General features: G+C 40.5%; 1 protein-coding gene across 7 annotated transcripts in view; it reads left to right on the top strand.

Annotated features, from left to right (window-relative positions):
• Positions 1–23,281, top strand: part of Atg10 (autophagy related 10) — a 277,555-nt gene that overhangs the window by 10,223 nt on the left and 244,051 nt on the right. For all 7 annotated transcript variants that reach the window (XM_031360618.1, XM_031360617.1, XM_031360620.1 and 4 more), the window contains exon 2: positions 2,809–2,925. In XM_031360618.1, the coding sequence (XP_031216478.1) occupies positions 2,809–2,925 (117 nt within the window). The remainder of the gene's footprint in view (positions 1–2,808; positions 2,926–23,281) is intronic.

Here is a 23,281-nt window from a genome sequence, read left to right as displayed (position 1 = left end):
TGAATTTTTTTTTTTTTTTTTTTTTTTTTGAGAAAGGGTGTCTTGTAGCCCAGGCTGGTCTCCAGTTTGCTGTATTGCTGGGGGTAGCCTTGAACTCTATCCTTCTGCTTCTACCTCCCTAATGCTGGAATTAGAGGTAAGTACCTCCACACCAGCCAGTCTGATTGGGCATGGTGCCTCACATCTGTAATCTCAGCATTGGAGAAGCTGAAGCAGGGGGATTCCCTTAAGCGTACGGTTAGTCCAGGCTTGTATGGGCTCCAGAGTAGAGGTTCCCTGCAACCTATCAAAATAAGCTTGTCTAGAAACACACAGGTCACACATACTAGATTTTTGAGGCAAATGGGATTATTGGTGTTGTTACTGGCTAATAAGCCACATTTGTAATTATTTCATTTTGGCCACATTTTCAGGCGTGTCCTATAGGAACTGCTAAGACTGTGATTTCTGCTTTTCCTAGTCAAGGGGAAGAAGCAGAGGGAAAGGAAGAGAGAGAATCCAGGCTTGAAAGTGTAACTAAATACATTGATTGCATTATGTTTTTATTTTTAATAAGTCGAGATATTCTTATTTGAGGAAAGAAACAGTTATTCACTGGTATTTCATTATGGTACCTTGTGAGGATTTGAGTGAGATTAATAGCCTTTTAATATGGTGTACTTTCAAATTTGCTAATCACGTTGTGTTTGTATTACAGTGTGTAATGTCCTTCAGCAAAGCTCAGTCCTTAGATAATTTTAAAGTATACAACCCAATATTAATTAGTGTCTTAGTGTTAGTCATCTTGCTGGTAACACACTGATATTAATTATAATGGATGACTATTGATGACATTTTATATTTCAACTAGCATTTTCTAGTAGTTTAGTAAGTCGTAAGTACCTGGACGGCTTGGGGATGGAGCGCTTTTACTTGTTCTAGTTGGTTACCAAGAGTTGGCTTGGGATTTTAAAACTCTTAAGTATATAATTCATTTTGATGTGTTTTCTAGTTTTTGAATTTATTTTTATTTGTTTCTTGAGTGTGGGTTACACTGTGTAGCCCTGGCTGGCTTGGAACTCACAGTGTAGACTTTGCTGACCTCATACTGACAGAGATAAGCCTGCCTCTGTCTCCTGAGTGCGACAATTAAAATGTCCACCACCCGGCATGACAAGCATATATTCTTGATGAATTGAATTCTGTTTGTGGTGATGTGTTACCTGTTCGTGTATGTCAGGATCGTCCATCATTAGCACAGCCCCGTTTCACTCCTAGTTCTTCATCTTTTCTCTTACGTAGCTGTTGAATACAGAGTCATGGGTCTGTATGTTTCCCCTCCATGCCTGTGGCTTCAGGTACACTGCCCTCACCTTGCTCGGGAGCAGTGGGCGTTTCTTTTAGAGGCACACATTTATCTGGCCCTTATCGAGGCACTTACAAGACACGCAATCACGGAAATTACAATTGTCTTCTTGTATTTTATTGGTTTGTTTAATTAAACTCCGTATTTACGATACATGAGTATGGTGTGTGAGCATGCCCTCATCTCTCAGGAGTGGAACGCTTTATGGTCATCGTGCTGCAGAGTCAGGGTGCTGAAGCAACACTGCATGTGCTAGTTAATCCAGAGCGAGGCGAAGAAAGGCTGGTGAGACACTCTCCACTGACGTTTTGTTGTTTATCTCCCTCTCTTAAAGCATGAGTTCTTACAAGGCAAAGTATCTGCTTTTTCCACATCTAACTTGTCTCTATGCATGGTGCCTATTAAATATACATTCAGCTGAGTGCATAGACACATGCTTATATAGGTTCAGCTAAGTTTGCAGAGTCTGCCTAGTGGGTTGGGAAACAGCTTGTATAGTAGACATATCATAGCCCTGAATCCCTTATCTATGAACAGATTCCTTTTGAGTTTTCATCTAAGGAAAGGACATAGCACACCTTTGAGTGGTGAGAGGATTACCCTGGAGATGTGAAGTGTCTCACACTATAGTAGTTCATATACTAAGCAATGGTTTTGATGCTCACAGCTAATGAGACAGAGCATTTGTTAGCATCTAACTTCTTTCATTGAGAGGCCTCAACTACATGATCTGGCAGTGTTCTTACGTGCTAAAATATTTCTGGAAATACTATTTTATGTTCTGAACAGCTTTCTACAACAAATATATGAGTTTTTCTTGGTATGTCACATTTGTGAGTTTGATCTCGTAGTAATTAATTAACTGTATACCTTAGAAAGCAATTTCAAGCTTTGCAACAGCATTTGTTGGAGAGTTGACCCTTCTAATAAAGTGTGAAGGGCAGCTGGCTTCCATGTGTCACTGAAACACGGCAATGGAAGTGCTCAAGTAGGAAGCGGAAATGTTTTGAGGAACATATTTGAAAGCGTTATTGCAGAATTAGACAAAATTAATAGTGAGGATTATAGTACATTCAGCATCACCTATATCATTATAAAATCTAACAAACAGCCCAGAGTGTTTGGTCAGATAATTTGTTAGTTTGTAGCGTGCATGTTTAGCATGTGTGAGGCCCAGGGGTCAGTGCCCAGAAATAAAAAAAAAAAAAAAAAAAAAAAAAAAAAAGAAGGACAAGAATCCCTCTCAAACAACTAAAAATCAGTCAAAGAAAACTGCATAGATGAATACTCTTGTTTTAAGTATAGGCTTTTAGGTTTAATGTTGCTTAAAACCAAATGAGGACAGTGTGAGACTATGGGGAGAGGACACTCTTTCACAGAGGACCCTGAGGATGGTTTCCATTGTCTTGCCCAACTCTGGGTAGCTGGTGCTAATACTTGTTTATTTACTTATTTTATTGCAGTTCTCATTTAACATGGAGGATGAGTTCTTTGGAGAAAAAAGCTTCCAACATTATTGTGCAGAATTCATCAGACATTCACAACAGATAGGCGATGGCTGGGAATGGAGAACAGCCAAGGTGAGAACAGAAGATGCTCTGTGTGTGTGTGTGTGTGTGTGTGTTTTGATGGGGTCTTACTACACAGTGGGGCAAGCCTGGTACTTTCTGTGTATCCCAGGCTGACTTCAAACTCGCAGCAGTCCTTCCTCTGTCTTCTGGGTCATAGGTCACAGGCATTGGTTACCATACCTGACTACAAAAGGGACTCCTGTTTCCTTTTGTAGTCTAGGGCTATTTATTTTTGTTGTATAAAGATACCGATAATTGATAGTAAGGAATAAAAGTGGGATTGATTTAACAAAAGGCATGAATTTTAAAGCATTCTGTAAAACAGATGTCCATTTTATTATTCCAACTATATAAATTATAATTATTTGCCTAATAAAGTATTATCTAGAAAAGTCCTTAGGTGACCTTCCTGAATTAATAGATAAGGCCCCTTACAATATTAGTTACTGCTATGTAAATACATGTTTCTCTGGAGCATCAAACTAGTTGTTTACATTATAAATAATCTCTCTCTTTCTTTGTCTTAGTTTTGAGATAGGCTCTGACCTTGAACTTTATATGTTATCAAAGATGACATTGAATACTCTCTCCTGCTTCTACCTCCCAAGTACTGAAATTACAGGCTGTGTCACCACACCTGGCTATACTAGAATTTTCTTAGGACACTGTTTTTGTCTAGAGCCATGGTTCTCAACCTGTGAGTTGACACCCCTTTGGAGGTCACATATTAGATATTTACATTATAATTCGCAGTAGTAGCAAAATTACAGTTATGATGTAGCAACAGAATCATTTTATGGTTGGGGGTCAGCACAACATGAGGCACTCTCTTTTTTCCCCCAGATTGAATCAGTTCTTTTTTTTTTAATTCTTTAATTTTTTTTTTTTTTTTTTTACAGTCCAGTTGTTATTCCCCTTTCAGTCCACCTTCTGACTTCCTCATTCCATACATACAACCCCTGTCTCCAAGAGGATGTCTCCTCATACCCCACCCCATCAGATCTCTCCACTCCCTGGGGCCTCAAGTCTCTTAAGGGTTAGGTGCATCTTCTCTCACTGGGGCCAGACCTGGTAGTCCTCTTCTGTATATGTGTTGGTGGCCTCATCTCAGCTGCTGTATGCTGCCTGGTTGGCGGCTCAGTGTCTGAGAGATCTCAGGGGGCCAGGTTAGTTGAGACTGCTTAGGAAGCTATGGTGTTGCCTTCCTTCTCAACTTCTTCCAGCTTTACTGTAATTCAACCACAGGGGTCCCTGGCTTCTGTCCATTGATTGGGTGTAAGTATCTGTGTCTGACTCTCTCAGCTGCTTGTTGGCTCTTAAGGGTCCCAGAGTCAGGAAGGTTGAGAGCCACTGTTCTAGAGAGGAATGGGAATGGGAATCCTGAAATCATGTCAACACTCAAAGGACTGTGATATTTGATTACTTCTGAATAGCATAAAGATCATACAGAATGTTTTGTCTTTGGATTCTAGTCTAAAATAATGTAAAAGCCTTATATACTCTTGTATTTCCATACATACAGTTGGTTATGTTCTCTGCTAAAAGCTTTCTGAGAGTTGCCAGGAGTCTTTCTAGAGAACAGGCTTTCCCTGTCTGACATTTTAGTTGATTCATGACTGGCTCAGGCTCTTGCTTCCCTGCTTACTGGTTCCTGTGTGCATCTGAGAAACCTGAACACTAGTACCTGGTTCCCATGATTTAGAACTGGGCTGGGAGATGCAGGTCCTGTGCCGGCTCAGAATGTCACAGGGCTGAAGCCATGGGTTCTTTGGGGTCAGTTCCCTGAACCCAGCTCTGACTGGTGGCTCCTGGGCGCTTGGGGGTGTTCTCAGATCTACTCTCTCCCTCGTGACTCAACAGTGGGTCAGGGACTTGAGACAGGGACTTGCTTGGTGGTGCAGCTTGCTTCCAGTGATCTGGGATTCCAGGCACACGTCCCGGTGACAGTCAGAGACCTTTAACCCCGAGGGGCCTTTCCTCATTCGGACAATTGACTTTATTTGTACCTTTTATTAATTTTATTCTTGGGTATTCTATAGTTTTTTAATTGTTATGTTTGAATTTTCATTGGTATTATCTTTTCTCTGAGTTATATTAAGGAATCACTATCCTTGCATGTTAATCTTACACCAGCAACTTTTCTGTGTTCTTACTGCATTCTTTGTGATATTCATGTGTTGTTTCACAACTGAGAAGGAGTATGTTAAGTAATAATCCTAACAGCTCTGTCTTTAGCTTCATTTAATGTTAATTGTTCTGATAATCAGTGAGTCTAAGTCCCTCCCACGCCCTCCTTCCTTTTCTACCTCTCTTGGTATCAGGAACTGAAGCTCATGTATAGGTTTCTGACTCATCCTCTTATATAATGGTATTTTTTATTTGTCAACAATATGATATGTGTTAGAATTACAACAAATAGTAAGAAAAAGCAGTGCTCTCTGTTCTCAAATACCCTTTATGCAATTTTTTGAGAATCAGGACAATAAATCAGTGTTCCTGGAAATTCTAAGAAATTTCACAATTATGATTATTTTTAAAATACATTTCTAACCATCTTCACACTCTGTAGTTTGGATAGCTGCAATTCATGTTTAAAGACTAAAATATACTAAATTTCATGGTGCTTTCAAAGAACTAGAACTTTCAAGAATACTCCAATAATGAAAAGCATAATTTAAGATCTAGGTCTTCCAGTAAAGTAATAAATAAGCCCTCATGTCCCCTTTTGGCTTATAACCTCCTGGGAACCATTCGGGAAATTTCTCTTTGCCCCTTGCTCCTTTTATTTTGTTGTGTTTTTGAGACAGAGACTTGTGTAGCCCTGGTTGGCTTTCAATTCATCATGTAACTGAGGCTGGCGTTGAACCTCTGATCCCTTAAACTCTGCCTCCCAAGTGGTGGGATCCCAGGCAGTTTCCACTGTATCTGTCTCTGCCTACCCCCTTCTGTATGTCAGCTGGCAGCAGAGGTTAACCCTGTTAATGTTTCAGAGATCTGATAGTGTAGGGTGGGAACTGTATGCCATTGGGTGTAAAACGAGGTAGTTCTAGGGTTCGGGGGCCTTCAGGAGGAGAGCCATTTCTGCCAGAAGTTCTTCACTGTAATTGTAAACTATGGTATGAAGAATCTGTTTTAAAGATTTGACTTTGTTACTGGCCAGTCTCTGAAACAGCACAGTTAAGTCTCATTTCATGTTTACTGTCTTTCTGGCTGCTAAGTTAGGAACGGTTCTACCCATTAGGGTGAGAGTTATACCTTTAATTAAGAGCCTTTACCCCAAATGGGATAAACCTTAGATATCAAAACAAAAAACCAACACCAGAGAAAATCCAGATAGCCTGAAGGTAGTGACTGTAAAAGCGAATGCCTGTGGAGCCCTGGGAGGTAATGTACATGGAACAGACCTTCAGGGATTAAGCAATGAGGAAAATGAGGCCGATGGTAAGTGGCCGTCCAGGTTGTCTGAACATTCAGATCCTTCGATATTTGGAGAAAAGTAAAAACTCCTGATTTAGGAGAAGTTTCTGAGTTGTTAAGTCGTGGTAACTGGTTAAAAATCATGATCTTAAACACTGTGAAGATCAAACCAGACATTAGTAAGGCATCCTGGGTGGTCTCTGGATAGGCAGCAGAGGAGTTCTGGGTTGGGTGTCTGTATAAGTTGACTGGTTTCTCAGCCAGCCCTGCTTCAGTGTATGCGGCTGATCTGAGCTCTGAAAGGGACTCCTTGCTGCCTCTACAGGGGCTCAGGGCTGCTTAGCTTCCCACGTGGCCCATTTTAATTGCCTCTGAGCTCCCCTATAACTTATCTGTCCTACTTAACCATAGTTAACCCTTTACAAAATATCTTTGGTTAGGTCCTATCTCCTGCATGATTTTCTCCTTGTATTCAATTGGAACTCTATTTTATTACAGAGTAACATAGAAGCTGTTGAATACTGTGGCTTCCCCCACTACTTATGCAATTTCACTGTCCACTCTACAGCTCACTTCTCTCTCTAAATGCCCAGAATCAGAGAAAAGGCTGTTCTGAAAAATAAATAAATTTTTGTCAGTGCTAGAACACAAAGTATTAGTTAATTTCCAGAGTCAGTGGGAAATCCTGTCTCAAAAAAAGGGGCGGGGATTGGAGAGCAATAGAACACTATACTTTACATGGATGGATAGCATTCGTGTGCGTGCACGTATGTATACAAAGGCCAGGAGGTTTAGGTGACGTGGAGTGTTCCAAGTTTAGACATTGTATATCAGATTCAATTATAGATTCATTTCTCTCTGACTTTTAAATTGTTTTGAAGTAATAATATTAAGCTAACAAACTTTAAAGCCTCTTTCCATTTAGTTTTTGACTATTGGTTTAACTTGAACTTCACAGTAATGTTTATAATGTTCACTCTTCCTTTAGCCTTTGCTGTTTTCAGAGTTGGGTCCTTTCATGTTTTAAGAAAGCCGATAGAAGCCGCTATATGAGCCATTGTTGTTCTCCTTATACCACATGGTTAATGATGTTTATTATGGTGAATCATAAAACATGTCTACGGGCATCTTCACTCAGGGTTACTGTGATCTTATTGTAGTCCATAAAGCCTAATATTGTATACGAAGGTCTAGCATTCTCTGGACAGAGGTGCTACGAATCTTAGCTCTATTTTTGTGCATTCATGAAATCTTTAGTATGTATTATAAATTTAATAATCACAGTAGGCTGGAGATGTAGCTTAGGGAAATCACACCTGCCTACCATGCACAAGGCTTCCATACTGTAAAAACCAAAACAACAAAAGAAGCTCATTTCAACTTTTCTTCTAAGAGTTTTCCATTTGTTAATTGTGTTTGTTATGTGTGTCTGTTCACACATGTGTTATAGTTTGTGTGTGTGTGTGTGTGTGTGTGTGTGTTTGTATAGGCCAGAGGTTGATGTTCTGTGTGGTTCTTAGTCACTCCTCATCAGAAACCTTGAGATCCAGTCTCTCCTCAGTGGTGGTGAGGTTCTGGCTGGTGTTTCCTGGTTCTTGGCCCATTATTGTTGTAATAAAGGCTCTCACAGATCCCAAAGTAGCAAGAAATGTATTTAAAGCAACGTGGTAGTACACCTCCAGTGGTGTTCAACAGGAGTGTGGTCGCTGAGGGATAGTTTGGGTGGTTCTCCATTTTGATTGTGAACCTTGGCTCCCTGAATATGTCTTTTCCCATAATGCAGTGAAGCTTAATCATATGCATGCCCAGTTATGCAGAATCATGAGATGGTAAATAAAAGAGTTTCCCTGAGTTCACTGAGGGGTCCAGTCTTCCTCACTGAGCATGCACCCAGTTCAGTCCCTGCCCTCACTACCCTGGTATCTCTGTCTGAGTATGATTGATTAGAAACTGTGTGTGACTGCTGGGTCTTAAGAAGAACAGAAACACTTGCATCCTTTGAAGTGGGGCATGCTTGCAGCTCAGTGCAGATGGGGGGCTAGGTTGCTAACATAGTGTTGGATAGATTCTTTGTTCGGAGTTGTGTGTGTGCATTGTGTATGCACGGTACACATGGAGAGTGCTCACCGCCAAGAGCACTGGTGCGCAGCCTAAGCTCAGGAAGTAATAGTTGCTCAGCTGTTCATTGCTCATGTTGCCTGCTTCACTTTGGCTGAACTGCTTGGCTAGCCCCAGGGAGCTTCCTGTTGTTGCCTCCCCAGTGATAGCACCCCAGACCTAAGCTGCTGCTCCCAGACCTAAGCTGCTGCTCCCAAGATTTTATGTAGGTTTTGGGAACCTGAACTTTCTTTTTAACTTAATATCTGCAAATCTATTTTTCACAGCCTATTGCTAAAGTAACTTCTCACACATTTATAAGTTTCTTTCTCTCCCTGTAGTGTGGGAGCAGGACGTTCAGACACTGCAAAGAAATTCTCCCACTTTCTTGAGATTAGACTTTATATAGTTAACGTTAGCTAATTTTTCTGTTATTCTTTATTGTGTTTTTCAGGCAGAATTTCATGAAATCCAGTATGGCCTTAAACTGAGGATGGCCTTGAACTCTTAATCCTGGCTCTCTCTCTCCACATCCAACGTGCTGGGATTACAGGCATGTGCTACCATGTCTGGCTTTGTATGTTATTCTTGAAGAAGAATTAGAGAAACTGGGTGGTGGTGGTGCACATCTTTAATTCCGGCACTTGGGAGGCAGAGGCAGGCGGATCTCTGAGTTCGAGGCCAGCCTGATCTACAGAGTGAGTTCTAGGACAGCCAGGGCTGCACAGAGAAACCCTGTCTTGAAAAAAAAAAAAGAATTAGAGAGCTTTCCCCTGTATTAATCACTGACTCCTCAGTTAAACCTGCTTGGTTATATTTCAAAAGATACATAATAACACATCCGAAATATTTTTATTATTTGCAATATAACTTAAGGAGCTAGTTATCACAAAGGTTGTTCCTTAATTTATATAAAGTTAAAATAAAATGGCTAGGTATGGTGTTATATAAGTATTTGGGAGGTTAAGATAGATAAATTGCTTTGAGTTCAAGGTTAGCCTGGGCTATATAGTGTCATCCAGGACAGCTAGGGTTATAGAGTGATTCTGTATCTCAGTACAACAATGATGGCAAAAAAAGCAAACCAAAACAAAAAACTTCTTCCTTCAAAATATAACTAAGTAAAAAACTTCAAATTTAACTGAGTATAAATTTAAACTGCTTGACAATTCATTTTTCATAGGCATCTTTGTCTCTGAGTAATACACATTGCTTTTTTTTTTCCAAATCCTTCACTGTTTTACTATCTAAATCCAAGTTCATAATTTAAGGTAGATTGTAAAGTGTCTCCATGCTTTATCTGTCAGCATGATCTGAGTACAAAGCCCACCATGGTCCCCCCATCTCTCCTTCTACCCTGCTGAGTTTCATACCTCATTTATTTGCACAGCTATCTTTATTTTTAATGTCTTATGAAAAATTCCAGCATATAACACTAGAGAGAATCATATAATGAATTTCTATGTACCTATCACCTGGCTCCCACAATTATCAACTCACAGCCAGAAACACAGTGTTTCAAAGCATCTGTGTTATATATGAAATGACGTAATATATCTCAATTTAATTAACTTGGCTTTGTTTTTCCTTGTGCCTTCAAATGATAAGTTTTCCAAGTAAACTGAAAATTTATTTATTTCATACAGTAAAGGAAATGAAAGCACTTCAACAGAGAGCCCCAAAGAAAAAAATGGTATTTTTATAAATTTCATTTTATTTAAAAAACTGTCAAAATGCACGTAATACGAGGCTTATACTTAGAGGCATCGTTCAGCAGTGTTGTGTTTACTTCTGCTGTTGAGGGACCGCAGTCCTGAAGTTCACGATGCTCTTCCTAACCATCCTCTCACTCCGTCCCTCTGCGTTCGATCGTTACAGGCATCTTGTGCTGTGGTAGAATTAAATAGTATTTTTCAGTTAATGACTGGCTTCTTTCATGGTGTATAATGTCTTCTAGGCTGATCTTTTATTTCTATGAATTTTGATCAAAGACTTAAGAAAAAGAGAGGTGGAAAGAGAATTTGGAGAGGATCTCTGCTATCTGATGGCATCGGGTTTTTAAAAAAGATATTGCAATTCTTTTGTTTATGAAGTACATTATTAAAGAGGATTAAAAATATTTTCTATAGGATTTGAGAGATGGCTTGGGTGTTTAAAGTACTTGATATTCTTCCATAGCAGAGTCTGATTCCCAGCACCCAGGTCAGGTGGCTTACAGTTGCCTGTAACTCCTGCTCCAGGGGCTCTCATGCCCTCTTTCTAGACTCTGTGGGTACTTAAAACTACCTGCACATACTCCATCCCTCCCCCATACATGTGCACACACACAATTAAAAATCAAATAAATCTTTAAAAATATTTACCATGTATATTCCATTTGCTGATATATAGCCTGATTGATATATAAACCTCAAATTATAAAGAAGGCAGTTTTCTTGTTATGTGTAGTTTGCCTAACCATTTCCTTTTTTCTTTTGAATTTGAGCTTTGCTATGTTGCTCATGCTGGTCTCTATCATACGGGCTCTCGAGTGACCCTTCTGTCCCAGTTCCTAAACAGTTTTGATTACATGTCCATACCTGCACAGAGTAACCCATTCAAAGTTGTATTCTTTTTACATCAACCTCTTGGAAGTAATTCTTTTCATTTCAAAAATGAAATATTAACTAAAATGTCGGTGTCTGTATGAATGAGTTACTTCCCTTTTGCTATGATAAAATACCATGTCAAAAAGCAGTTTAAGGAGAAAAGGGTTTGTTTTATCTTATAGTTCTATAGGGATAGAGTCTCTAATGGTGGAGAAGGCGTGACAGTGCAGCAGGAGCAGGCAGCTGCTTGATCACATCACCACCACACAGGAAGCAGAGAGCAAACAGGAAGTAGGGTGATGTTTTGAACTCTTAAAGCCTGTCCCCCAGTAACATGAAAGACTCTGCCAGCTATAAGTTCTATAACCTCCCCAGATAGCTCCCGTGACTAGGACTAAGTGTTTAAATACATAAACTTATAGGGACATTTCTTAGTCAAACCACTACTGTATGTATACAGTATCTAAAGATGAATGAAAATTCAGAGACAGTTTTAGAGTTTACTGAAAGATACATTTCAGGGATTTTAAAGGACAATATTGCTTTATAGGAGTAGCAGATAAATCCATGTATTGGTTGGCTGTGGTGATATAGGCACACTTCCCAGGTTGAGACCGGAGGACCTGTCACATTGCCCACAGTGTGACATACTTTGAGGGCAGCCTGTGTTACACTGTGAGATCTTGTCTCAAAGATCATACCAAACTAAATCATACTATCACCAAACCAAAAAATGCATGTGTTAGTTTGTGATACTTAATTTTTATTCTTCTAGTTTGTTTTATAGATTTATGTATCCTCTTACTAATAATCCTCCTTTCCTGGGGATTGTGAACATAGATATATTTGTTTAATCATTCACTGTTAGTTAATGAAATATTTCTGGCTCAAAATGTCACTGATAATGGTTAAGTATATTGCACTCGTATCTCTTGAGACTAGACTAGATTTTTAAAAACAATTATCTTTGGAGATTAGGAGGAAAATGTACTTGGAGATGAATGCTATGGTTTGTGATAAATTTGGAATCCTAGTCAGGTGCATTTGATTTTGTATTCATAATTTATTGAGTGTTGTGATATGATTTGTTTCCTAAGTATATACAAGTCTTTAGCAGTTATTACAAATAGTGCTTGTATCACTTGTGAATTTGATACTTTCCAACACCATGATCACCAAGACTTTTGAGAAATGAAAGCTATAATACTTTGCAAACTGATAAGTTAAATAATGGTAGTAATTGTTTCAGTTTAACAAATCAGAGCTCACATTTAGTTGTAGTGATGATCTAAGTTACTGGGTGGGTTACAGTGTGCATTTCAAAAGTTCTGAGGGAAGGTTGTCTTATAGTAGGCTTGGCAAGTCTAGTCTAGGGTTTGTGGTATATTAAACAAAGCCACTTGATGTTGCATGTATATGTATGTGTTATGCATATATATGCATATATACACACATATGTGTATATATATTTTCATAAGCCAATTTACTAATTTATAATAAGATTATTAGATGAACTAACTATAATACTCTTCTAGTATGGTAGTTCATTTTTGCTTTGTTAGTGGTCATGAGGCTAGTGTTGTGTGATAGAACTTTTCCTTTGGAGACTTGATACACACACCTGTTCATCCTTTGGAGACTCAGTGCACACACCTATTCATCCTTTGGAGACTCAATACACACACCTATTCATCCTAAAGAGGGGTCCAATGATAGACCAACGTATGGATACCACCAAAATTCAAAGTTGGTGAGTTTCATTGGAGTTACTTACAGGAGCAGAAGTGACTCAAAGACAGTGTCATTGCCAACACCCGTTCCAGCATGGGTAACACAAAAGCTAGGAACTGTGGAACACGATACATAGCATTTCTGCAGCTCAACAGGTTGGACAGTGTCCTTTCCAGGTGCCTCAGTTGTTCTAACCCTCTTACAGTTAGGTCAGCTGGTTTCTGCTTCTTCCAGGCAACTGGTCAGTTCCCAGAGTCGTCTTTGTAGCTCAGCTTCATTTTTTCTGAGGTGTGCTCTACGAGTTTGTTGCTTACTCTGGCAGGGGGGTGAGGGCTAGTCAGTTTCAGGGACTTCCTGAAGCTATTTTGAGTTGTTTACTTTCCTGCTTAAGGAGCTTCTTTCCATAACAGCTGCAGAGATTGCTCATCTGGTAGAGTTTACCCTGTTTTATAGGTGACCAAATCTCAAATGAGTACGAATTATCAGACATAGTTGGATGAATAAATATTTAATGGCACAATATCTCTTGTTTTATGATAAGTATTGCCTTATCAGTGAGGACACCTGGTCTAAAATGTGTGAAGTTAAAGCTTCCGCCCTACTTTTTTGGGGCAGTATCCTGTTATGTTCTCCAGGCTGGTCTCACGAGGCAGGTCTCACCTGCCTTCCTTCTACTTCAGTGTCACTAGTGTGGAGCTCACAGGCAGGCCCCGCTATGTCCGGGCTTCTAGCTTTTCCATGGAACTGGCTCAGGCAGGTTCTAAGACTGCCCTGCCTTCTTGTTTTTCCACGTCTCATTTCTGTTACCCGGGATATGTGGAGAACTTGAGCCCCCTTGTATTCGAGTGTAAGGCGGGCAGAGTTCAGAGTTCTCTCTTATTCCTTAGATCTCTTGTGTGATGTTGCCACGGCATGCTTGTCTTAACAGGGATGGCTAGCTCAGGACAGTGCCTGATAGAGTTGCTTTGAGTACTGCCGGGACCTCTGCTTCAGCCCGCATGAGCACCTGGACTCTGAGGTTGCTGTTGTCAGCAGCTGAGGGCACTGAGCACTGAGAGAGATCAGAGCGCCCTGGAGATGACTCTCAGTGGTTATCGTGATGTAACGGAGTGCTTCTTAGCACCGCAGGTGCCCTGGGTGGAATTCGGTTGTTGTACCTGCTCTGCCCCTTTCATTCCTGTGCCAGAGAGAAGAGACTTTGAAGTTCTACCTCCCTAGGCTAGGTGGCATTGTTATTTGCATTTATTCTTAAATCCTGTTTATTTGAACACGTTTTCACATGTTGATTGACACATTTTGTGATTTGTGTGGATGAGTCTTTTGCAAATAATCACTGCAGGATTTTCTGAGATTAAACTTGGGCATTGTCTGCACAGAGGCGACAATCTCGCAACTCCTCAGGTTTGGTAACATGCTGCCTTCCCCAGGTTGCCACATCACTGAGCCTGGTGACTGTACCCTGTCCATTTCCCCATGGGCTCCCTGGCATCAGGGACAGTGATTTTGCTTCTATGTCCTCTTTTCTACATCCTTGGCTCTCAGAACAGAAAGCAGACGTTCTGCGTTTGCTTAATTACAGTAAAAGCATATCAGCCAGAGCGTGCCAGCCAAGAAGTTCCTATTTCTGGGGGTCTGTCCCTCTGTATTTCATTTCATTGTATATTGTTTGAGCTGAGTAGTTCACTGAGTGATGTTTAAATGCCTGTTCATTTTTATAAGGACTTATTAAGTAATAAGACTCCTTTTTACTGTAAGGAGCCGTCAGGTTAACATTACTATATACTAGCATGACCTCTAGGCTGCTAAATGCATTTGGGAAATGTTTGGATTTGTAGTAGCACTGGACATGCTTGGTCGTCTCTCCCTTCTCTTGGTGTTCCCACTCTCTTAGTTCACCTCCTATGTACACTGTATTCCCTTTCGGTCTCCTCTGCTGTCTGCCTCTTGTCCACAGTCTCATGACATTACTGTCTGGGCTCAGGCCTTGGCCTTTTCTCATTTCCCTAGAGATTGCCTCATCAGTCCTAGTCTGCTCCCTGTCTCTTAAGGGCATGATCGATCTTGATCCTGGGTGGGTCGGCATGATTGCGTTCAATCCTGGGAACTGGGGTGGGGGTGGTGAGGGAGACCTCATGTGAAGGGAGAGTGTGACAAGAAACAGACTTCTGGGGAGGCAGCCTCATTGAACAGCTCATTTAATTGGGGAGAACAAAGGCTATATAAACCTTTGGGGCATGAGTAGGGTGGTATGGGGTGAGAGTACATTATTGGTCAGAGCCAGGGTGCCTCAGCTGCATAAGGACGAGTTCCAGGTCCTGCTTCCTTATACAGAGAAAGGAAGTTTAACCTGGCTACTGGCTGTGTGACCTCCTCTGGTAGGGCAAAGGTTGGGGCACAGGTCTATCCATGTCAGGATATGCAGATCCAGGGCTGGGGTGGGTAGGTTGGTGGGCAATCCTACTCCTGCCCATCTCAGGACTTCTTGGGTTTGGACATGCCTTGACCCCACTCCTGCTCCAGACCTTATATCACCTCATTCCAGTTCTGTGGTCACCAAACGTGAACCTACTATCCAGACTTCTCTCTTGAATACAGAGGTGTAGACCAACTTTGTATGTGTGTTGGGGTTCAGGAAATACTACTCGAAACCCCAAAGTCTGGGACAAAAGGAGCAGTGCACCTCTGCACCTCCAAGTTTGACACCCGCTGCCCTCTGTTTCATACTCAAGTGCAGGTCAGGGCTCAGTTGAAAGCTCTTCCCCCAAAAGGAATGCAATTGTTATGAAATCTTATTAACAAGGAATTATCAATCAGTAGAGGCAAAAAGAGAATCCGTTAGAGAAGACCAGGAATGCCTAGTCAGCTCCAGAAACTATGTGGGAGGTGTAATTATTTAGTAGGGCAAGCTGTGTGTTCTTCTCTCTCCGATAGCTAACATGGCCCCACCAACCCAGGTTGGTACAGTCTCTCATGTGTGGACACACATGCTGTGAGTTCTGCTTTGTGCACTTTATCTTTTCTCCTGTTAGCTTGCTGCATATTGTCAGATCATTTTAGCCCATCTTCAGTGTACAGAGAGGAGAATTTCCTTTGTCCTACTTTAGATTCCAAAGTGAACAAGCTGTTTGAACCCTCTTTCTCTAAATTCGTTCATCTGTCACCACCCAAACCCAGCCTTCTCAGTTGAAGCCAACCCCATCTTTCTCATTGTTTACACACTGTAGTTACCTTTAACATCCTTTTGTCTCACAGACCTCACGTCCGGTCTACCAGGAAATCCGGTTGTAGTCAGAATCCGATTTCTCATCTCTTCTACTGTCTTAGGGTAAATTACTATCAGTGCTTGCTAGGATTTTCTTCATAATCATCTGCTTGCTTCTACTCTTTCTTGTCTTCCTGCAGCACAATTCTTTAAGAAGTAGGTAGTAGTGTTTTTTAATAACACAATAACTCAAACTAAAAGCCAAAGTGTTGGGATGGTCTATACATCCTGTAACGCTCTCTTTCCCACCTTTCTTACTTTATGATGTAACTCTGTGGGCCTTTTTGTTATAACCACCCAGGCATGTTGGCCTTTTGGCTGCTTCTCAAATATGTCAGACGTCACTCCCAGGCCTTTCATTTAGATGCTCAAATGTCACTTTTTAAAAAGCGATACAGTCTCACTGTATAACCCTTGATGGCCCAGAAGTTGCTACATAGCTCAAGTTGGCCTGGAACTCTTTAATTCCCCTGGGTTAGACCCACAAGTGCTGGGAGATGGGGGCCACCGTGTTAGCACCTGTGACCTTAGTGAAGACGTCCTTGCTGCACATCAACTTTTGAACCATCTGGCATCTGTGTGGCAGCCTCACTCTCAGATACTCTGGTTCCTTCATCTTCTGCCTTTCTGTTTTGCTTAGTTGTATTCACTTTCTGGTCTGTTCTAGAATAAACCCATGTTTCTTTCTACTGTCCTTCCTCCCCGTTCAGTCTGGATCTTTGTATTCTTTGCTCATATGCCCCAAACAGGTGGAGTATCCCAATCTGGAAAGAAAGCATGCAGATAAGTGTTAGTTTAAATAAATGACTGACTACCTGCTTTTTGAATGATTTTACCTTTTATTTGAAGATATTAGTCTGTCTTATAGGTTACCTTCATAGAAATTTCACAGTGTTTGTAGAGAATTTTATTAGTTAAAAATTTTGTTTGAACCTTTAAAAGAAATTAAGAGAATGCCATTGTTACTTTCATTCTTTAATTGGTGAATTAGAATTTACCAATTAAAATACCCTAACATTAACTCAAAAAAATCACTCAAATAATCTCCTTAAGACAGTCATTTTAATAAAACTGGTATTTCTGTTGGAATTTTTCCGTAATAATATGTAGCATGACAGAACATGATAAATACTTTAGATTTGAAAGTACCCATGTGACCATATGCTGAGTGGGACATTTTTATCTTCTTCCAGAATTGAATTGAAGCTTTAAGCTAAGGCAAAGGTTTTCTAAGTAACTGTTTTTCTATATTTGGATTGCTGTGAATATCTACTAGCCATCGAGAACAGAAGCCCACCTGCAGCAATTATTGAAGGATCCATTCCTGAAGAATCGGAACCGCCAGCCCCGCCCGTGTATAAACCCAGGTCTCAGTAGAAGGATGAGTAATGTTCTTAATGAAAGACCTTTCTTTCTCTTCCATGAACAGTTCGGCTTTCAGAGAGCCACCGTGCAGAGTAGGTGTGCTGAGAGCTGAGGGGAAGAAACGTCACTTCATTGCTTCTGTGGAGCGTTTGCTGAGGGAGGGGTCTGCTGAGGGAGGGGTCTGCTGAGGGAGGGGTCTGCTGAGCTTTAACAGCAGTTGAATTTGGTACAGTGGTGGGCTGAGCCCGAGGTGAAGCGGATCTGCTCCATCTGTTTAACACGGTCACTTCAGAGAGGATCTGGGCCTGTTTCCCCTTGTTCTGGTCAGAAAGGCTAGCAAGCAGGCTGAGGAACCCTAGCCTGAGGTGGGTACTGACCAAGCTTGCCAGGGCTTGGTCTCCTTACAGGAGCCTCTGAGGAAACTCAGAGTCACTCCAGAAGAAAGCCTGCAACTATCCATGTGCTCAATGGAGGCATTTTGGCATCTAGTTTGTGGCAGCCAGAGAAGCAATGGCCAACAAGGAGAGGCCCAACTCAGGCATGGGCAGACCCCCTTCTTCCAAGTTAACTATAGTCAAATATAGCCTGAAAATAGAAAATAGGAAAATTGCTAAAACAGAAAAAACCTCCCAAGTTTAACCACTGTGAGCATTGTGACGAAACCCCAGTCCTTGTTCAGGTGGAGATTGTTTTGTCTGGCATAGAGCTTCTTAGAGTCCCATTGCTTCTGATGCCCTTTTACCTAAGACTGTGGCATGCGACCTGGAGTATAATGGTGTATCAAATGGGTGTACAACTCAAAACATTTCCCCATAGTGGATTTTATATATGTATTATCTATAATGAATTTAATATATATAATGATACATATAGATTATATATCATATATAATTTTGCCACATATATATTATATATAATATATATTATATATAATGAATTTAATATATAATGATACATATAGATTATATATCATATATGATTTTGCCATTTATATATTTACTCTGTCATCTACCAATTAATCATCTATCATCTATCATCTGTCTTATTTATTTTGAGAAAAGGTCTCATTTAGCCCTGGCTAGCCTGGAACTTGCTATGTGAATCAGGTTGGCATGGAACTCACAGTGAACCTTCCACCTGTGCCTACTTCTCACAAGCTGGGGTTAAAGGTGCATGCCACCACACACTGCAATTTTAGTCAATACTAAATCAAAAGTGTATGTTAATGAGATGGAGGTACTTGTTTATTTTTACCTGAATAATTAAATCTTGGCCTAACATCTGATACGGTAGGACATATAGCATCTTTACTGATTTGTAGTTGATTAGTATTTTGGTTTTATAATCATATCATCAGCACCAAGATCTTTGCTTTCCATAAATATATCATACAAAATGTGTTTAGGGCCGTTTCAGAAACTGTTGGAAATTCTGTCCTAATCTCAGCCTGAAATTAATTTCATAGTTTTTAAAAAAAAAAAAAAAAAAACTCAAGTCAGCAATTCAAACACTTTTTTTTAATACTATTCCACAACATAGTCATTTGATACATTGGGAGAGGAGGGTGAGAAAACCCTGAAAGGCTTTGTTAAGCCATTGCACTCTTCCTAGAAGAGCAGAAAACTTGGCATGTGCAGTAAAACCTTTGCACTTCACGCTCATCGTAGCCTTGCGTCTGCCTTGGGGTTGGTGACTGTGGCACAGCTGTGCAGCGGGCCGTGAGCAGCACCAAGTGTGCGCTGTGCTCAGAAGGATGTCTGTGGCAAGCGTGCTCGGTGCAGCACATGTGAGCCCAGCCATGCCCGGCGAGGCCTTAGTTTTTTGTTCATGCATGTTCAGAATCCTTTTTCTGTATACACATTTTTCATGACACCTGCACATACTCCCACATCCAGTTACATGATAGAGTTAAAGATGCTGTGGACTGGCATATCCCAGCTATGGGTGCTACTCTACTCACATAATTAATCAGCAGCCATCTTGGTTTTCAGAACCCACTTCTGCTCTGTTCAGGCTATATTGTGTCCCTTGCTGCACTTGTCGTGTAGATATAACATCTCATCACAAACAAGGTGGGTTCAGTGTATAAAGACACAAGGCTGCGGTCATATAACCTATATGGACCACTATACTTCTGGTTTACTAGTTATCTTTATTAATTTCTTGCTGTGCCTAATTTATAAATTGAATTTTATCACAAAATGTATATATGAAGAAACATACAATGGTCACTAAATTACAATGGTTTGACTTATCATCTTTTCACCTTTGTGGTGGTGAGAAAGCTACATTTATTCTGTAGGAATGCTGTGAATTTTTAGTTTTGGTCTTTTCCTAGGCCGGGTTTGTGGTTTGATATGTTCTTGCTGGGTAGTGGCAGAGCCACAGGACACAGGGGAGACCTGTGGAGCTGAGCTATGATGTTGAGTGTTGTGGTAGTAAGTCCACTGTCATCTGAGGGTATTTTACAGCTGTTATGTGTTTATCAGGGTATAACCCTATTGTAAATCAAATGTACATCTATATAATCACCTGATACATACCCATTTGGTCAACAACAGACAACACATACAAAGATGATCCCTTAAGATTATATTGAGGATAAAATTTTCTACCCTTTGGTATTTATACTGTGTCCTTTCCATGTTAGAACAGACAGATTGTGTTTCAGTTACCTACAGTGTTCAGCAAGTAGCACTCAGAATAGGTTGGGAGTTAAGGACACAGCCTAAGATATGTCGTAGTTCCCAGGACACCTGAGCTACAAATCAAGAGGCTGCTTAAACAATAAAGATGAAGAGTCCAAATGCTCACTAGCAGATGAGTAAATAAATGATATGTTAAATATATGTTAAAATATATATGAAAAATCAACCATGGCAGTGCATGCTTGCAATCTCAGGAGGCTGGAATGGGGATAGCTGTGAGTTCAAGGCTTGTCTGTAACAGTTTCTAGGCCAGCTTTAGTATAGGATCTTGGGGTAAAGACAGTTGCTGCACAAACCTGATGACCTTAGGTCATCCTTGGATCCTATGGTGGAAGGAAAGAACCAGCCCATGAAAGTTGTCCTCTGACCTCCCCACATGGCCTATGAAATGCGCACCTGCACTCATTTATACACACATATGCAGTGATAGTAAATAAAAAAATATGTTTAAAGAAAGGAAGTATATTCTCTTACAGCAGTCATGACCCTTGAAGATGTTATGTGAGGTGAAGTAACCCAGCCACAGGGAAAATATTTTATGGCTTTTACTCATATGAATTACTAAGATAGTTCAGTTTCTTCAAAGAGCAATACTATTTCTTGGGACTGGAGGGAAGGGAATGAGAAATAGTTGTTCTGTAGGTGAAGTTTCTTTGAAGGAAGATTAAAGTGTTCTGGAGAAAGATGGCGGTATACTTAGAAGGCAGTGTGCATGTACTTCATACAGTGAATTGTTCAATTGCATTGAATATGTGAATGATGTTTTTGTCACTTTTTTCTATCATAATTTGTTTTTAAATACTTAACAATGTTAATGTTAGGTTTGTTGTGTTAAAATAAAAAGTATCAGTCACACATAGTGATATTATCTGTAATCCTAACATTCAAGAGGCTGAGGCAGGAAAATCAAGAATTTCAGATCAGCCTGGACTACATAGAATGGAACTTGTCTCAAAATAAAAATAAAATAAATGAAAAAAAAATTCCTGGTGAACTCAGGTGTCGGAATTCACGTCCAGCACTAAAGCGTAGAGGTGGCGAGGACTGCTGCAATTTGAGGTCAGCCTGTGCTATGAAGGATGCTCCACGCCACTAGGGAATGATACAGGCAAAAAGGAAAATAATTCCTGGTGAAAAGTTTATCAGAAATGTCTAGTTAGACATACTGGGACGACTCAAAGGCTGGACACAAAGGGCTGCCTAAAGCTTTTTGGTCCAAAATAATGACTGGATTTGGGAAGCTTATGTAAGGAGTCTTTGAAATGGTGCTCGAATGTCTGAGCTACAAACTTCTGAAAGATTATATAAAATACTGTAAATGATTTCTGACCATTAAAATCCTCCTTTAAAAAGATTCATTTTTGAACTTAAGCATATGTGTGTGGTATATGCACCTGAGTTCAGGAGTCTGAAAGGATGGGAGCTCCCCTGGAGCTGGAGTGACAAGAGGTGGTGGTAAGCCAGCTGATGTGGGCACTGGGACTGAACCAGGGTCCTCTGCAGAGCAATGTGCCAGTCTTTCCAGCCCCAGTAATTTTTACATTATGTACGTGGGTGTTTTACCTGCTTGTATTGTCTGCAAATGTGTGTGCCTGGTGCCTCTGGGAGCCAGAGGAGGGCATCAGATCTCTGGGACTGGATTACAGAGGATTGTGAACTTCCTTGTGGATGCTGGCATTTGAATTGAAGTACTCTACAAGAACAGCTAGTGCTTTAACAACTGAGACATCTCTATAGTCCTAGCCATTATAATGTATCCTGAACTATAGAATGTTCGTGGCTTAGTAAATGTGACCAGCACACCAGTTAGGGAGCTTTTCCTAATCCCTGGCTTTTCGCTGATTAACTGTTCATCACCCCTGTGATCGTATATTCTTCAGCAGTCATCTGGGCAAAGTCTCATCCCAGCCCAACCAAGGCTTGGTACTGCTGCTGCTTTAATGTTGTCCTCAAGGACAGCTTACTTCACACCCCACCCTCCTGGGCAAAACCCAAAGAGTAGCTACAAAATGCATCATAAGCAGTCTTAATAGAAGCAGTGTCTGGAACAGGGTGAATTATATGACCTTCTAACTCCAAACCTCTGTTTCTATGGCTTATGAACATTTTTATGATCCAGGGTTATAAAACACATTAATCTCAGCTTTATATTCTGATTGCTTGTCTGGGTGTCTGCAATGAATAAAATACACACCAAAGATGCACGCCTTGTGATTTTTAGGAGCACCAAGATTTCCTATGCAAAACTGAGAAGTAAATGAAACCTGTCATTAATGTGCTTCCATTTCTGCCTCAAATTTGTTGTCGAGGCCTACAGAATGTCCTTTGGGTCCTTCAGTGACCCATAGTTCCAGTCTTACACTGCCTTACACTGCTTGTAAAGCACCACATGACTATAATAGAGAGTACTACAGTCTTCTCCATTCTCCATGTTCTTTCCCTGGAAATCCTACTGATTTAAAATCTCATTGTGACAGTAGCCTGCCTCCATTCACACAGGTCCTGCCTAGAGTTCCAGTTTTCATAGAGGACTGTTCAGCAGCACCTTCTCTCTGTGCTCGCGGGAATGTATGTGGACTTGTCCTTAGCAGGAGGCACAGCATATCTGAATTCCAGGTTCTCCTGTCTAGCCTTAAGCTCCTTAAACATTTAAGAAAACAAGCTGTTTTCTTAGGGTGACTTTTGGAAGAATTCTAAGTGGTGGTCTTTATTCAAAGCTTGGTACCTAATGTTATATTTTGGGGCAAAAGGAGGTAAACAGCATTTGCAAATCTTCTCCTCAACTGAATGCTTTTCAAACCATCTGTGATGAAAGATCAAGATTTTTATTTCCAATCTGTCATAGACATACTTTTGTAAAAGAAATGCTAAAAATGAATTACTAGAGAAAAATGAAATTAAAAAGTCCAAAACAGAAAATATAAGCCCCAAGTTTTTATTAGATTTGACAGATATAAAATTACTATGTTGTATTGCTTAAAGGTTTATAGCCACTGATTTTTAATTTTTGTCCTCTTCCCCATGCATATATCTCTCTTCCAAATATTATCTCTTACCCAAACTGATTACCTGCCTCAACCTTGTTGCCAGAGTCAGCCCCTCTCCAGGAAGAAGGTGGAAGACATAGAGCATGTAGACCTCTAAGTCACAAAGCCGGTCCTTTTGTACCACTTCTTACCAGCCCACACTGTCAGGGT

The sequence above is a fragment of the Mastomys coucha genome, unplaced genomic scaffold, assembly GCF_008632895.1.
Source record: "Mastomys coucha isolate ucsf_1 unplaced genomic scaffold, UCSF_Mcou_1 pScaffold8, whole genome shotgun sequence".
Classification (NCBI taxonomy): Eukaryota; Metazoa; Chordata; class Mammalia; order Rodentia; family Muridae; genus Mastomys; species Mastomys coucha.
The sequence above is the reverse complement of the archived record's forward strand: the minus strand, read 5'-3'. Positions and strand labels throughout refer to the sequence as shown.